Source organism: Gossypium hirsutum, chromosome D09 (genome assembly GCF_007990345.1).
Source record: "Gossypium hirsutum isolate 1008001.06 chromosome D09, Gossypium_hirsutum_v2.1, whole genome shotgun sequence".
In the NCBI taxonomy this organism is placed as follows: Eukaryota; Viridiplantae; Streptophyta; class Magnoliopsida; order Malvales; family Malvaceae; genus Gossypium; species Gossypium hirsutum.
The window spans coordinates 48,686,397-48,702,341 of NC_053445.1; the positions used below are offsets into that span (position 1 = coordinate 48,686,397).

Here is a 15,945-nt window from a genome sequence, read left to right on the forward strand (position 1 = left end):
AGTTTTGGACAATTATGTCCTTGAACTCTCTTATAAATAGAGAGGTTCATTAGCCATATTAATCATCCCAAACCAAGAGAGAGCAAAGCTTGTTCTTTGAAAGCTAGGATTTTAGCTTTCGGGTTTTCTATAGGGGTTGAGAGTTGTGAGGTTCTCGGGTTGTGTCTTGAGTGTAAAACACTTGTAATCTTCATCTTGTTATAGTGAAATTTCTTTTCGCCTCTGCCCGTGGACGTAGGCATTAAAGCCGAACCACGTAAATCCTTGTGTTCACTTTATTTTTCGTTCCGGTCAATTTACTTGTAGTCATATCGGAGTTCTCGAATCGATCCTTTCCGCAACAAGTTTCAGGTTACCCCTCTGCTTTAAATTTTAATCTGGTAAACTCGACTGGTTCACAGATTAAGGCACGTTCTGTCCGATCCACTGCACACATTTAACAGCTAAAGCTGCTGCGATGCCGCCTATGTCTCGAGAAACATCCAGTTCCGATGAGGTTCTTATGCAGCAAAGCTTGTTGTTCTCTGAAAGTCTCAAGGTACAGTAGTGCTTGTATTTCTATATATTACTCAACATTTAGCTCTTCTTTATTGTAGGCTTCAGCATTTTGAAGGCTGAGCAGCTTTTCTAATGGCTTGTTACCAGCATTCAAGCTTTGGTTATAAGCAAATCAAGTTATGTTTGAAACTGTATGCAGGACATACTTTGCAGTTTGATGCTAAATATATGGGAAAAAATTAGAAAAATCAAACATACTCGTATCGGGCTTAGACCCATATAGCCATTCAAACCCGAGTCCGAATAACATAGGTTTTCTGTTACTGTGTTTCAGGGTTTGAAGAATCTGAGAACACAGCTATACTCAGCAGCTGAGTATTTTGAGGTATCTTACACGAATGATGATCAAAAGCAGATGTGAGTTAATTCATATTCCTCAAAGCTCATACGTTCAATCGTTGGTGTTGGAGTTTTTATTTTTGTTCATCATATTGTTGTTTAAGAACTAATTAGAACTCATATATATTTGCAGGGTGGTAGAAACATTGAAAGATTATGCCATCAAAGCTCTTGTGAACACTGTAGATCATTTGGGTTCAATGACATACAAGGTTAATGATCTTTTGGACGAAAATCTCGAACAGGTTTCAGGAACAGAGCTCCGAGTATCTTGTATCGAACAGGTAAGGTAGGATTAATTTTCAGCACATAGTGAAATAATACATGGTAATTGGACTCGGGTTTGAGCTTCGGATACGGTATTATAGAGGCTACAGACATGCCGAGACTTAATCGATCGTGAAGGGCTTTCCCAACAGTCGCTGGTCATTAATATGCCGAAGTACCATAAACGGTACATCTTGCCAGGCAAATTACCTTTCTTTGTTACTCGTAACTCTTCATCTTTTTTCCAATTTAAGCAATTATGAAGATAAGGGTATCTGTTCTTTTTTTTTTTCTTTCAACGTCTTTCAGCTGGGGAAACCATTAATGGTGCAAACAGAACAAAGTTGAAATTCGTAGGATGTGGCCTAGACGATGAAGATGACTGGCATCAGTTAAGGAATGGTGGTTGATCTCTCAATCCTTTTATATCAGTTCTTATATATCGAATTCAGACAAGATTTTAATGTAACTTCCTAATTGTACTGGTTCCTTCTAAGCTGTCCGCGCTACAATTCAAGAAACCCCGACATCTTCAGTCTCCAAAACCCCGATGTTGTTCCGGTAAAGGCTAACAAACATTACATTTGTAGTGCAATGCATTAGTTAACCGTAGCTACTCATCCGATACTTATTCTAGTGATCATTGCAGGAAAGGGCATTCTCCATCACTTTCTCCGCAGCCTCTGCAGCAATCCGCAATCTTTTCCTTTATGGACACCATGCGAGGTTGGGGTACAATTTCTTTTTCTTCTTTTACTTCAATAGTTATGAACTCATTGATGATGTTTAAATGCATGACCAGAGAAGCAAACAGTATCACCGCATCGATTTCCACTTTCACGGTCGGAATCCATCAGCAGGCCTACAACCCCAAATAAGAGCCAGCCAACTACTCCGAATTCAGCCAGTGTGATGCAGCGGGTGAGCATAAAATAATTAACTAGTCTCTCAATGAAGTACTGCTCTTTTTTTTTAACATGAATTTCATTTTTTTTTTGCTAGTATCCATCAGAGCCTCGAAAATCAGCCTCGATGCGTCTTCAATCAGAGAAAGGTAGCCCCAAAGACATTGATCAGTATCCAAACAAAAGTAAGAGACTCCTCAAAGCATTGCTTAGTCGTCCGAAATCGAAGAAAGATGAGATGCTATATACATATCTGAACGAATATTGAGAAAAATATCTTCAAGGATGATGATGATAGAGGACCAATAAAATAGCCAGTGACGGTGGCAAAGAAACAAAGAGAGGGAATCCAGTGAGGAAAGCCTCTACACTTGCACCCCTTCGTTCTTTATTTTTGTTCAAAGAAGGCCAAAAAGTTCAGATATAAAAGAAGGAAAGTCTCTTCTATCCACAACCAATGTATATTTTTTCTCTAGTATTTCAATGTTGGCCTGCAATGATGTGTGTGTATGCATTTATCATTGTTAACCAGACATTGCATGCAATATTGATGGAAGCCTTTTTGAAGTTTATGAAGGGTTGAGTTAGTTTTTACCATTTAAAATTCTATCTAACATGGTCACAGTTATTTCATCATGTCCTATATTTTAACCAATGTTGCAAATAACTATTTCACATCTGGGTTTAATTTTGTAAGACTTGGTTTAGCTTCACTTTGGAAAAATCTTTTTCTTCGGGGTTTGGGGCTAAAGTATTAAATAAAATCCCGGTCAACGAGTTTGGCGATGAGCAAAAACAGCCACCTGTCTCTGCCCTTTAAGACAGCTTACAGGTTAAAGCAAGCATCAGTTGATATTAATTATTTCTGGTTTTAAATCACTACCAGATATACCTGTATCTAAATATGTATTGAACATAAGTATCAAACACACATGAAATGAAGAGTCGTAAAAAGAGAAGAATTCGGCATAACTTAGTGATAGTTCCAAATGTTTAAACTTGTTCAACATACATAAAGAAAAAAACCTGGAAGATAACGGTGTGCTAGAAGCTAAGCTTACATCCTAATTAAAATTACATGTGTATTATTAAGAATACAAAAGACGAAGTACAAGAATAACGAAAAAGAATGCATTAATGCCAGAATCCCACAGCATTTATTGTAAAATTGCAATAATCAAAGATCACAATACCATTCCTGGCCCAAGTTCTTCGATGGTTTTTGAGGCAAGTGTGAGTACATCAACGAAAGCTGAAAATGATGCACGGAGAAACCTAGCTTCAACTGCTTCAAAGTGCCTGATTGTTTACAGAGTGTGGTTAGGAAATGGCATTGGAAGGAACAAAGCATTCAAACAGAGAAAGTAAAATATTAGCACCCTATGTTGCTCAGATTCTTCCAGGTACATATTGGGACATGAGTATTAAGATATGGCCCTCCAAGGACTTACCAAATACATGGAAAAACTTGTATAAATTTGAACATGCCCATATGGTATGCAAATCAGTATATGATACTCACAAGTAACATAAATTACTACATTGGAGTAAGAACATTTCACCCCTGAAGTTCCTTGTCCCCACGTTTTGGATATCAGTTGTTGGATTATGCGACAAGAGATAAGTATTTCCCATCACTTCACACATCCTAAACTCTAATGCCTAAAACTCAAGCTTAAGGTACCAACAAAGGGTGAGAAAGTGGTGATGGTTGGGGCAGCGAGTTTTGACAAACATTATGTAAACATGGAATGGAACCACAAGCTCAACTACGTCTATGTCAAATCAATCAAAAAACAAAACAATGTTACTCCGATTCCAAGCGACGGTCCAATGTGGGTATGTGTATGCTAAATCTTTTTAATATTTTCCCAGCACTGGTATAATCCGGTATCTATATCCGAATATGTGGCATGTAACATAGTAAAATAGGATACAAACCATGCAATTCCTATAAAAGATGAATTTGAAAGTAATAATCCAGAGAAAAACATTTTTGTTCAAATTAAAGAAGATAGTAAGTAATTTACACAGAAAGTTTCCCATCAGAGATCCACATTTGCCTCTTCACTTTATCTGGTTGCAACTGCATTACAACATAAACCAGATTTAAAAACTGCACGAAACAATTACTATAATTCTCATCAACATCATTCCAAGTTAAAAGTACATTACCTCTTTATCAACACCCAATGCAGCATAGACTATTGAAGCATTCTCTTCAGACTCAAAATCTACCTCCAAATCACTGCATATAGTAGAAGAGACATTACAACTGACTTCACAGCTCCAAAAAGAAACCCAGAAAACAAAGGGCAAAGCGAAGCTTGTTAACTTTAAGAAGTAACCAAAGGATACCCATAGAATTTTGAGAGCATAAAAGGGGGAAAAAAGAGAGAAAATTACCAGCTGAATTCCCACTGGTTCGGGGTATCTGACAAGTCAGCGACAGCAGCCATGTGAGGTCTTCCAACTGGAACTGCGTTACAAGAAGTTAAGAATCAGCCGAAGAGGACGAAATGAAATAGGGTTGAGGACTTAAATAGATACAAAGAAAAAAAAGGATTAACTACACAATTGGTCCCTGAAGTATACTACTTTTCCTTTTAGGTAAGGAACATTTTCTTTTTATCAAAAGTGGTATTTTAATTATCAATTACGTGAATTTTTATCCGAAAGGTGTATGAAGTTCAATAAATAATTTATATATAATTTTTAATAAAAAAATTGAAGTGCCTAAATAAAAATGATAATAGAATTAAAACATAAATGAAGGGATTTAAACAAAGATATCATTTCTACTCTTCAATATCTTATTTTACCATTTTAATAAAATGCATTTAATATTTATGTTAGTTATTTATAAATTTGTTATTAATGAATACGTGATGTTGTAGTATAAATTAAAAGAAATTAGAGTTTATTTTTTATATAATTTTATATTATTATATAAACATAAAAGTAAGATGATAAATTCATATATCAAAACAAGCGAAATACAAGTAATTTTATTTAAAGATCCGGCTACAAGCAGCACAAGATGATAAACTCAGTTTTATTTTATGTTGGACTTGGACAAAGTGAATTTTAATTTGAGCTAACTAAATTTATAATTCAAATATAATTATAAAAATATAAAAATATTAATGTAAAAATATTTATAAGTTTTTAGAGAATAATCTAAATAATAATAAAATGGGTTGTTAAACAAATGAAAACAACGCAAAGCAATCAAATTCACTGCTGCTTCTCACTGCAACTTCGATGGCAGCTCCTATTTTTCTCTCCTCTCCCACTTTCACCACTTACAGGTGCATTCTTTATATCTATATGCTGTACATGCAATTTCCTTTTTCGAATTACTTTGGGTTTACTTTATCTGGCTTCTCTAGCATCAAGTACTGTCTCGTCGGCGCTCGCTTATTCAATTCTAATCTTTTCATTGTTTGGGCTAAAGAGAAGAACCTTTTTGGAATCAGTGTTCTTAGCTTTTAATAAATGTTTCAGGACAATCCAAGCCTCTCTAAACTTGAATTCACGGTGTTGGCTTCGAACCCAGAAACCCAAGCTCCTGCTTTACATGGTACCTGCTACTCCAACTCCAACTGTTTGCAGCCGCCAATTCATGTTCAAACCTTATGCTGCAGTTAACTCATTAGAAACCCATGTCTCTACTCATCAAAATAAGGCCGCTTCTGGTGTTTCATCACAAAATGGCTTCCACAGGTGGGAACTTTATCTTAATTACCCATTTTTAGTTTTGTCCTTATTTTTTTATGTTACTGTTTGTTAATTTGCCTTTTGGAAATGTCGAATTCTTTGCTTATGTTGCTCCTTTTGATTGAGTTATTGTCAAAATTGAGATATATACTTGTATTCAACACTCAAGTTCGAGTAACATAGGGGCTTTGCCTTTAAGTGATGTACTGTTGGATTGGACCATTGGTTTCAAGTCTCAGTAATTAAATGATCATTAGTTGTTTATTTGTATCATTTCTCTACCATATCTCTAGCTAAAGAATCTACAAAAGTTTTAAGGAGCTGGATAACATTGGCAATATTTTGAAATTTTCTTTAGAAACATTATATCCTAGCATCTATTATTAGCAGGTCTAAAACATTGTTTGACAAAGCAAGTGACTCCTCTGATGGCATGAGTGACTTTGAGAGGCAGCTTCAAGAGCTATTTAATGAAGTCAAAACTTTAATTACGACGGGGAAGGAGAAGGATGCTGTAGACCTACTTCAAGCAAATTATGAAGCTGTAAAAGAACAGATGAATGACGGTTCTAAAGGCATTGAAGAAGCTGCTATTCTCGATGTCATTGCTTTGGGTTACACGGCTGTCGGAGAATTTAAGTCTGTACGGTCTCTGCTCGATGTGGTAACTTTCCTTTCCCTTGTAAGCTTAATTTTCATGTTTTCAAGTGCTTCTTTGTTGTACAGACATGGCATCGCACTTGGCTACTATTAACTTACTGATGTGATTATAGATTGCCAAATCATACATTTTGCAAATGATAATAAGTTTTTGATGTTGCTTCTTGTATCTTATCTTGGTTAATCCGGTTTTGAACTTCTTAAAATGACTGAATTGGATGACGCTAATGACCAACATATACAAACTGTTTGTGAACTATCATACATCCTAGAGGTTTTTCGTGCTTCAAAAGAGAGAATTCATAATAATGGAAATAAGGCACTGAAAGTTTAGTCTTCTATTGGTTATGTAGTGGAGGAGCTTCATTTGTTTCCCTCATTTAAAATTTGCAAGTTTAGTACTTGAAGATGCTTCCTTTTTACTCTTTTTAAGTTTCTTGATTGCCTGCGTGGCTAATAGGTTTTAAAGGTTAAGTTCCAATGTCACAAGCAATAGATAAAACATTAAAGAACTCTGAATGCAATAAAAATGACTCATTGATGTAAGAATCACTCATCAAGAGAGAATTAAAACCATTTCTTCTCTTTCCACTTTTCATGTTGTACATATTTTCTTGATTGCAGATTAGTGAAGTTATAGATGATCTAAACAATGATGAACCCCTTCTCGACTCAATACTTGTGCATATGGGAAGCATGTATTCAAATTTGGGGGAGTTTGCGAAATCCTTGCCTGTTAATCAAAGAGCTACCGATATTCTAGAGAACAGACACGGTACATGCCTAAATTGTTTTTGCATATTTTTTTCCACTGTTGACGTAGTTTGTGAGCTTCAATTGTTGATGATTATCTCAAAATGCACGTATTCTCCTAGGTAAAAATAGTGTTGTTCTAGTCACACCATTGTTGGGAATCGCAAAAGTCCTTAGTTCTACTGGAAAAGCTACAAAAGCAGTTGATATTTATCATCGTGTGATTCGCATCTTGGAACTAAATAGAGGTGTCGAAACTGAGGATCTTGTTGTACCTCTGTTTGGTCTTGGAAGTCTTTTAATAAAGGAGGGCAAAGTTACAGGTGCAGAAAACTCTTTTATTAGGTTAGTGAGGATTCCATTCATATTGATTCGCTTGTGGGTTTTCAGTTCATTTTTCACATTTTATTTTTCCTTTTCCAGAATTCTAAATATATATACCAAGTTATATGGGGAGAACGATGGAAGAGTCGGACTTGCTATGTGTTCCCTAGCCCATGCAAAGTGTGCGAAAGGTAGCTTCTACAATAGCACTTTCCACAGCCCTATCCTATTGTCAATCATTAAATGCTCTCCAGTATTTTGAAAGCTTAATTGCAAGTATGGTTCATTGTGCCACATTTCTTTACAGGGAATGCAAATGAAGCCATTGATTTATACAAGAAGGCTCTCCAGATTATAAAAGATGCGAGTTATATGCCGTTAGATGATAGCATGATGGAGAATATGCGAATAGATTTGGCAGAACTACTTCATGTTGTGGGAAGGTACGTTCGATGTGTGATTAAGACTAAAAATCTGCATGCGTTAGTAGATTTTAATGCATGGTTTTCTCAAGCCTTAATGATAAATCCACTACCAATATCTCTGAATATTTCTCGGATGGGAGCACCGTTTATATTGGATAGCTTGTAAAAAAATCAAGTTGATGTCTGTGTCCGGCACAAATATTGGAACATGGGTCAAATACATGAAAAAACTAAGAAAAAATTGAATATGTATAACCATATCCAGTACTCATATTCGAATGGTAGTAACATTGGTTTGATCTTCGTATAATACAGCTTTGGTAAAAGCATAGTCTTAACTTCTGTTGTAATTTGTCTGCTGGCAGAGGAAGAGAAGGTCGCGAGCTGCTGGAGGAATGTTTATTGATCACTGAGAAACGTAAAGGAAAAGATGATCCCAGCTTAGTTACACACTACCTAAATCTTGCAGCATCGTATTCACAGTCAAAAGATTTTGTAACGGCTGAACGCTTGTTGAGGACTAGTTTAGAAATCATGAAAAGGGCTGACGGGCCTGAAAATCCTTCCATCACTTTCCCAATGTTGCATCTTGCTGTGACCCTTTACCATTTAAAGCAGGATGAAGAAGCTGAAAAAATAGCACTTGAGGCTTTACACATCCGCAAGAAGGCATTCGGAAAAGACTCCCTCCCTGTTGGTAAATATTACTGATCTCATTTATTTCTGACAGTTATTTTTTCAGATAGGCATTATTTGTTTGGAGTTTGGTTTTCCTGAGTATGGTTTCATCTGAGCCAGTTTGGCAGTTTAGCATTATCTTGATGATTAGTATCGCATATAGAACCAAGTTGTGGCCCAGAGTGAATCATGATTGTGCTCTTATAAACTTGTAATGTCTGTCGATGTTATCGCAGGGGAGGCTTTGGATTGTTTGGTGTCAATTCAGAGCCGATTAGGGAAAGGTGAGGCTGAGTTACTAGAGCAGCTTGAGAGAGTTTTGAAGATTCAAGAGAGAGAGTTTGGCAGTGAGAGCGAGGAAGTTATGGTAACCCTAAATAAGGTTGTATTCTACTTGGATAAATTAGGGAAGAAGGACAAGAAATTTGCACTACAAAAAAGGCTGTCCAGACTTCAGATGAAATACAAACAAAGTGTTCGATATTAATACAGCATATAGAGCATCATATTCCAAAGTAAACGGCATATTCTTGCTTGAGTGTTTGTTTTTACAGAAGCTTCTCTCGGATTTTCATCTAACCTGAGTTGCTCTGTGGTAAAGGGAAGATTAGTGTGGCAGTTGTGGATAGGAGGTGGAAAACATTATGTTCACGTTTTAATTGTTCTTGGAGTAAAGAATATGGAGTTTAATGCTACCACCTATGCTATTTGCACTAGGGGTTTTGTATCAGAGACGGTTGTGTCCAACATAGGTATGACCATTTTTTGTTTTTGACGTTTTTATGCATTTTGAAGGGTTATTTAGAGTGTCGTAAAATGTCCAAAACTGTGTATTCCACGGATATGTTGGTAAAATGAAGCGTTAGGTTTCTGGCTGTACAACCCGGGAGGATGTTCATAGAGATAGTATGAAAGAGGTTAAGAGTATGTTTTAAGATCAATGGGATTAACGTTGAGATACTAGATAAAACATTTTTTATCTACAAGTTGTGTAATTATGACATTGTCCTTCAATCTAAACATTAGTCTTAAATTGTTGTTAGTTAATGTTTTATCAATATACAACGGAACTCGAGCTCAACATAGGATATCATAAAAGTATTTGCAAGTTCAGATACGGTATTAGATCAAATATTTATTATAATTTTTAAAATATTTTGAACTTGTTTCGTTTGATTATTAATTTTCAATCCTAATTCATTTAAAGAGCAATATTTGACATTTGCTAGAACATTAGAATTTGTTTTAAAATATAGAATTAAATATTCAAATTAACGATAATAGAAAATCAAATAAAAAAAACGGAAGCAAAAACAGAAGAAAGTGCAAATGAAGAATTTAATCAAAATAGAGGCAACCCCAGAAATACTGCCAGTCAGCCCTTGCTCGGATTTTTTCTACAACCAAAAATAGAATCGAACAAATGGAAAACCAGAGCAATATATATATTGGGGGGGGGGAGATAAGGAGAGTTTACAACTCTTAAGAACAGAAACTACATTGGACCAAGTCTACCAAAGGTAGTCTCCATTGCATCCTCCCAAAGTATGCCTTCGATATCACGAATGTTGGAACCAACTAAAGCAATTTCCAAACAGAATTTTTATGAATGCATGATATTTGAACAATTGAATCTTTCAAAAAAGAAAAAAAAAACCAACAATTCAATGCAATGCTCCCAATAGCATGCAGTATATATGGTTAATCCTAGACCCCACCAAAGCCAAATTATACAAAAGCTGCAGACTTTAGCTATTTAAATAAAGGAGTGAGGAAAACTCAGAACCAGAACTCAGAGATGGAGAAGCAACGGAGATGCGAAGCATATGAGATGTGATCATCTGCTGCAGCACTTTCATTCTCATCATTAGTCATCTTTTTCAAGTAACCTACAATTTCACCGCAGAAAACCACTCCCAAGGCTGAAAATGATGCTTCTATTCAAACATAGCCCATGTACAAACTGCAAGTCACCGGGTTACCTGACTAGTCAGTCTCTCCCAATGACAAGCAAAGGTTTATGAACTTCTCCATCTCTATCGACTTCCTCCATGATCAGTGATGGAATCTGACCCCATGATGATGATGATGATGATGATGATGATGATGATGATGCAAGAGTTAGTGACAACTTGAAGACGGACAAATTCTGTTGTTGGACAACGGCTATGACTTGACACATGCAATCCCAGACCCTCAACTCAACACACCCAGATGCATGGACTTCCGTAAGAAAATAAACATGCTGAAGCTGAATGGCAACCTCATCAAACAGAAATGGCACGGCTAATGGCCAACTTAGCCCATTCAGCTGATTCTTTAATCATAACATCTTCTGAAGACAAACATTCATTTAAAAAGTCTTTGCTTGAGACAGATTGCTGTATCAGAGATGCGGCATGACTGCCTAATGTATCAGCGAGATCTCCAAGGACACCGATGGCAGTCTTCATGACCACATCATCCCTAGAGGCAAGAAAGTAGAATAAGAAAATGTAAAATAACCACACATCAAAAGAGAAGTCAGTCAATAGAATAAAAGCTTAAAAGAGTATCTTTTAGTAGAACTCACATGTCTTTCTCCATGTATATGCCATCCAAGAACTGGAGGATATGAGGTGCATATGGAATCAAAAGCTGGGTCTTAGGAGAGTTCTTAAACCCTTGGAATATCCCAGAATATGCCTCCAGAATTCCGTTTCTTAGGGTATTTATGTACTCAATCAATTCATCATCACCTGTTGTATGGGTAGACAACTCTGCAGCACTCTGAAGGGCAGACATAGCCCACATCAAGTACTTTTCGAAATACTCTCCTACTGCCAATGCAATGTCACCAAAGCATGAAAATATGGGAGGCTTCACAGAACGATGCAACTGATTGCTTGATAAATTCTTGAGAAGTTGTGTCATGATCCCATCACAGTAAGGAACAACTTTTTCCTCTAATGCCCTGCAAATATCACCCACGACACCAACTGTGACAGCACAGACTTGGTACTCTTCGAAATTCTGAAGACCCATTTCCAAGTACCTATAGAACTCAGGCATGTACTTTGCAAAATCTGGCCCAGTAGCATAAGCAAGGGCTCCGATTGCAAGCATGGCCTCCTCGTGCACAGTCGCACTCCTACAAGCAAAAACACTTAGGAAAAGCCCCATTATCTGATCTGCATACTGCAAGAACAGATACTTGGTTGACTCTGATGAACCAAGCTTCTGAATAATCACCTGTAAGCACCCACAAAGAAGGCCTTGCAATTCACTCTGCTTCTCCCTCTCATCAGATGACAGCTTCTGCCCCTCAACAGTGTTATGAAGCTCCATTATAATGACAGGCACCAATTGCAACACCAATGGAGCTGTTTCATCTGTAGAACATCTCACCACTTCATTCAACGTCTCATACGCAGCTGTCCTCAACCGAGATTCCCTAGCATCTTCTCGGTGAGTGACAGTGAGAAGAGACTGCACAATTTCCTGGAAAAAAGGAGTTAAAGGAGATGATGGACCCACCTCCTCATAACCTTGAGCCAGAAAATAGAGAGCACCACAGGCCTTCTCAGCAACATTAGGAGTGTCCTTCATACTCTGTAGCAGAACTGCGACTATCTGTTGACAATTTGCCTGAGTGATGATGGGTGAATCAACAGCTGAGCCATGAAGGAATTCAAAGATTCGTCCAAGGGTCCAGGCAGTAGTGTCTTTAACGTGGCTATTGGGGTCCTTTGTCAAAGCACTTAACATGAAGTTTAAGGCAACATTCACTAGAGGTATTAACTTTGCAGGGGAAGGACCCTCCAAGATTGAACCAAAAGCATAAGTTGCCGCCTCTCTCTGCCTCCAATCTGGTTTTGTTACATTCTCTTCAATAAATGGCACAACAAGTGGAACAATATCATCTCCTACAGTACGTGCAACCAAACCAAGACAAGTTCCCCCAGCCATTGCAATATTCCAAGCCCCTTCATCTTGATCCTGATCCTCCTCCTGCTTCAAGAGTGTCTCCAATAACATAGGAACAAGAGCAGGGATTGCTTGCTTGATAAAGTAAAAGCAAGGAATATCAGAGTCTCCAGTAAAATCACCTCCATATTCTTCCAAAATATCTATCTCCTCATCACAAATAGAACTCCAAAACTCAATGGCTTGAAGGGCCACAGGTTCCTCATCTTCTCTCACAGCCTTTGCTGTAATGTTAAAAATATCCTGGATGTAAGGAGCTAGTTTCTCATAATAAGTTGATGAAATAGAGACCAAACATTCAAAAGCTGCTTGCCTTATTCTCACTTCTGGAGACAAGGTTGCTTCACAGACAACTCTCATGAGGTAATCACGCTCCATGTCATTGCTGAAATTAGCCTGAGCAAATCCTAGAGCATTGTAAAGTGCTCTTGTAGCAGCAAGCCTTACATCAGTGTTTCCTTCAGAAGCACTCATGCCTTGAACTACAGCCGTAAGTATTTTATTTACCTGATCCTGATCGATAACATCAGGAGACACCTCCTCACACAAATAGCCAAGAGTCTCCAATGTGGCTTGCTTAGCATGAGCTGGTAGCTGATGAACATTTGATAAAAGTGAACCCACCAACTCAGGCCACTGTTTATGTGGCAACTCAATGCCAGCAACCTTGGCAATAACTTGAGATGCAGTTGACCGAGCATCAGATACTGGGGAAGACAGAGTCTTTAATAAGCCTGCCTTAATCTGGCTCTTGGCATTACCATCCAACGACAGCCATCTTTGAACAAGCTCAACCTTCCTCTGCTGATCCTTCGCATCCAATGCATTCTTAAGTATCAAACCTGCTAACTTACGTGTTTCCACAGGCTTTTCCTCACTTACCAACTCCCCAGAAAGTAACAGCAAGAAAACTGTAAGGTTCTGCTCCTGAAAGTGTTTCAAACTTTCTTCAGCATTCTTTCGCACAGCTCCATCTATTGATTGTGCATTCAAAAGCACCTGTGTAACTTCCATTGGCTGTAATATTTCTAAAGCACAAACAATTTAATCAATTAGACAAACAGAAATTCAGTGCCAAACAGCATGAATATTGCAGCACCTCAATCCTAAAAATATATTAAGACTTTGCTTGATAAGGTAAAAAAAAGATTAGAAAGAGGAAAAAGAATAGAAAGAACTTATATGTTTTCTTTCAGTTGTACTTGGTAGGAAAGATGGGAAAATGGAAAGAAAATATAATTATTTTCTATCTTTCCTTCAAAGAGGAGAGTGATTTGCTTTTATGCATTAAAAAATAAAAGATCGTCTTTTTATATTTCCTTTCCTCTCACTTTCACTTCCTACCAAGCACACTCAAAATTTATTTTCTTTGCACTTTCTCATTCTCCTCGTTCCATCCTTCCAGTTTTTCACTCAATCAAGTAAATCCAAAACTAAAGGGTAAGGAGACTGCATAGTGACAAAAAATGAATGGAAGCAAAACTAACATAAAACAGTTCCCTTAAATTACATGAAAGGGAAGTAACCGATGGTAACGCCAATATAACCATAAATGGATCCATCAAATCCAAATTGTCATCTCCACTTGCATACTTAACAGCTGAGAGGAACACTTAAATATTCAAAATCAATTGAGGCAATTTAGACATTAAAAACTTAATTTGCAATTTAACAAAGCAAAGAAAAAAATCTCGCAGATCAAATCAGATTTAATTTAAACAAGAATAAATGCGATCACTTAAATATTTCCAACAAAAATCGAATACTCGGATTAGTCTCCAAATAAACAGTACCTTAGGAATATAAACCATAATAAAAAAAGAGCAGATCAATGCATTCAGTACCAAATATACAAAAATCACCATCCAAAATCCTAATTACAAACAAGGAATAGAACTTTCAGAAATGAAATCGACCAATAGTATAACTTAAAACAAGTGAAAATAAAATACGATGCAGACTTTACCTTTCACTGATCGGAGAATCGGGGAAGAAGGATTAGGAGCTGAAATGAAACCCTAATAATTGGAGAGAAAACAAAATAGAAAAAGAAAAAATAATAAAAGGAGATGAAGAAGGAAGAGACGCGCATTTGAAGCTGGACTCAAATAATTTATACAAAATTATTTTTTTAATAGTTGCTCTGCCCACTGGTTAAAATTTTAAAGTTAAAGTCAGCTCTGTTTGATTGCCAGTAAAATATTTTCTGTAAAATTATTTTTGGAAAATGTTTTACTTTTCTGTAAAATGATTTACTAGAAAATATTTTTTGCTGTTTGACAGATTTCTTAAAAATATTTTTCGGAAAAGTTGTTTTTACATATATTAATATATATTAATAAATTTTTATATTTTAAATTGTTTTTACATATATTGTAATGATTTATTTATAATAATACTCAATTATTAAGCTGCAATATTAATCGTTATAAATTGAAAAAAACTAATATCAAATAAATTATTTGTAATTGTGTTAAAAAATAAGTATTGAATAATTAAAAAAAACAAGTTACTAGAAAATCGATTAACAGAAGCAGTTTTCTACCAGAAATGAAAGAAGGAATGAAGGAGGCGATAGAGAGGAGAGCACGGAAAATGTCTTACGGAAATTGAAAGGGTAAGACATTTTCCCTAAAATGTAACCCATTTTCCCTTATTTTGGAGTTCATTTTCCAAATGGAAAATATTTTCCGCCAATCAAACGCTGAAAAAGTTGGAAATGATTTTCCAGAAAATCAATTCCGTCAATCAAACAGACCCTCAATTTCACTCTACTATTAGTAATTTTATATTTTGATTACTTAATTTTAAAAAGTTAAAAAATAGTAATTAAATAATTCGAAACTATTCAAAAATTTTTATTTAAGTTAGTCAACCGTAAAACTTTTCATGGACTGATCTGACCTACCCAAAAAACTCATTTTTGTGTTCAAAAAATAATAAAAAAATATATATTTTTAATTGATATTTTATAATTAAATTTAAATTTTAAAAATATTTTTTTTATTATTTAAATTAAACTCAAGTGAAACTAGACCAATTCAAAATACAAAAATCTTTGTCCAAGCTCGGATTATTAATTTTTTATTAAATGTTTAATGAATATAACTTATCATTTCTCAAATTTTTAGAACTTTTAATGATTTTTCATGATTTTAAAATTTATTTATTTTTTTAAAAATCAACCAATCTCAAATTAACATGTTTATGTGTTAGCAAAATTTGTTAATTATATGGTTGGTTATAAAAAAATACCTAAAAAATACTCATAAAAATATGACTACATCAATCTCCTTTTATCTATATTTTATCTATAGTAGCGTAAATGGAATAAGTTGCAAGCTATTCGA

General features: G+C 35.8%; 4 protein-coding genes across 8 annotated transcripts; 2 read left to right on the forward strand and 2 right to left on the reverse strand.

The window, feature by feature from the left end:
• Positions 1-240: 240 nt before the first annotated feature.
• On the forward strand, positions 241-2,645 carry LOC107890773 (protein ABIL2). 2 transcript variants are annotated; one of them, XM_041101111.1, is made up of 9 exons: positions 241-538; positions 833-915; positions 1,031-1,181; positions 1,266-1,365; positions 1,474-1,569; positions 1,662-1,725; positions 1,814-1,890; positions 1,967-2,085; positions 2,167-2,645. In XM_041101111.1, exons 1-9 carry the CDS (start codon positions 458-460, stop codon positions 2,335-2,337), a joined length of 942 nt encoding a protein of 313 aa, XP_040957045.1. In that variant the 5' UTR covers positions 241-457; the 3' UTR covers positions 2,338-2,645. The 2 variants fall into 2 exon arrangements, with proteins under 2 accessions (XP_040957045.1, XP_040957046.1); XM_041101112.1 differs by having other exon boundaries at positions 1,474-1,566.
• Positions 2,646-3,007: 362 nt separating this feature from the next.
• On the reverse strand, positions 3,008-4,711 carry LOC107890771 (uncharacterized). Of its 2 annotated transcripts, none has more exons than XM_016815303.2 (4): positions 4,476-4,711; positions 4,245-4,356; positions 4,100-4,155; positions 3,008-3,368 (listed from the first exon to the last, which is right to left on the reverse strand). In XM_016815303.2, exons 1-4 carry the CDS (start codon positions 4,526-4,528, stop codon positions 3,254-3,256), a joined length of 336 nt encoding a protein of 111 aa, XP_016670792.1. In that variant the 5' UTR covers positions 4,529-4,711; the 3' UTR covers positions 3,008-3,253. The 2 variants fall into 2 exon arrangements, with proteins under 2 accessions (XP_016670792.1, XP_016670793.1); XM_016815304.2 differs by having other exon boundaries at positions 4,245-4,317; positions 4,476-4,625.
• A 550-nt stretch (positions 4,712-5,261) lies between these two features.
• Positions 5,262-9,671, forward strand: LOC107890774 (nephrocystin-3). Its single transcript, XM_016815306.2, has 9 exons — positions 5,262-5,380; positions 5,577-5,795; positions 6,180-6,453; positions 7,074-7,224; positions 7,325-7,547; positions 7,626-7,717; positions 7,834-7,969; positions 8,317-8,648; positions 8,866-9,671. Exons 1-9 carry the CDS (start codon positions 5,334-5,336, stop codon positions 9,114-9,116), a joined length of 1,725 nt encoding a protein of 574 aa, XP_016670795.1. The 5' UTR covers positions 5,262-5,333; the 3' UTR covers positions 9,117-9,671.
• Positions 9,672-9,948: 277 nt separating this feature from the next.
• Positions 9,949-14,735, reverse strand: LOC107890775 (importin subunit beta-1). Of its 3 annotated transcripts, XM_041101114.1 has the most exons (4): positions 14,562-14,696; positions 14,106-14,195; positions 11,202-13,623; positions 9,949-11,095 (listed from the first exon to the last, which is right to left on the reverse strand). In XM_041101114.1, the coding sequence occupies exons 3-4, from the start codon at positions 13,607-13,609 to the stop codon at positions 10,897-10,899; spliced, it is 2,607 nt and encodes an 868-aa protein (XP_040957048.1). In that variant the 5' UTR covers positions 13,610-13,623; positions 14,106-14,195; positions 14,562-14,696; the 3' UTR covers positions 9,949-10,896. The 3 variants fall into 3 exon arrangements, with proteins under 3 accessions (XP_040957048.1, XP_016670796.1, XP_016670798.1); XM_016815307.2 differs by lacking the exon at positions 14,106-14,195 and having other exon boundaries at positions 14,562-14,735; XM_016815309.2 differs by lacking the exon at positions 14,106-14,195 and having other exon boundaries at positions 11,202-13,612; positions 14,562-14,732.
• Positions 14,736-15,945: the final 1,210 nt, after the last annotated feature.

Bases quoted from the DNA above. Each gene is read 5' to 3' on its own strand.
- LOC107890773 (XM_041101111.1), top strand. From the start codon at position 458: ATGCCGCCTATGTCTCGAGAAACATCCAGTTCCGATGAGGTTCTTATG. The intron at 539-832 runs GTACAGTAGTGC...ACTGTGTTTCAG, and splicing joins TGTTCTCTGAAAGTCTCAAG to GGTTTGAAGAATCTGAGAAC. The intron at 2,086-2,166 runs GTGAGCATAAAA...TTTTTTTGCTAG, and splicing joins CAGCCAGTGTGATGCAGCGG to TATCCATCAGAGCCTCGAAA.
- LOC107890771 (XM_016815303.2), bottom strand. From the start codon at position 4,528: ATGGCTGCTGTCGCTGACTTGTCAGATACCCCGAACCAGTGGGAATTC. The intron at 4,357-4,475 runs GTAATTTTCTCT...TTCTTTTTGGAG, and splicing joins AACCAGTGGGAATTCAGCTG to CTGTGAAGTCAGTTGTAATG. The intron at 4,156-4,244 runs GTAATGTACTTT...GTTGTAATGCAG, and splicing joins CATTGGGTGTTGATAAAGAG to TTGCAACCAGATAAAGTGAA.
- LOC107890774 (XM_016815306.2), top strand. From the start codon at position 5,334: ATGGCAGCTCCTATTTTTCTCTCCTCTCCCACTTTCACCACTTACAG. The intron at 7,225-7,324 runs GTACATGCCTAA...GTATTCTCCTAG, and splicing joins TATTCTAGAGAACAGACACG to GTAAAAATAGTGTTGTTCTA. The intron at 8,649-8,865 runs GTAAATATTACT...ATGTTATCGCAG, and splicing joins AAAAGACTCCCTCCCTGTTG to GGGAGGCTTTGGATTGTTTG.
- LOC107890775 (XM_016815307.2), bottom strand. From the start codon at position 13,609: ATGGAAGTTACACAGGTGCTTTTGAATGCACAATCAATAGATGGAGCT. The intron at 11,096-11,201 runs GTGAGTTCTACT...TCTTGCCTCTAG, and splicing joins ATATACATGGAGAAAGACAT to GGATGATGTGGTCATGAAGA.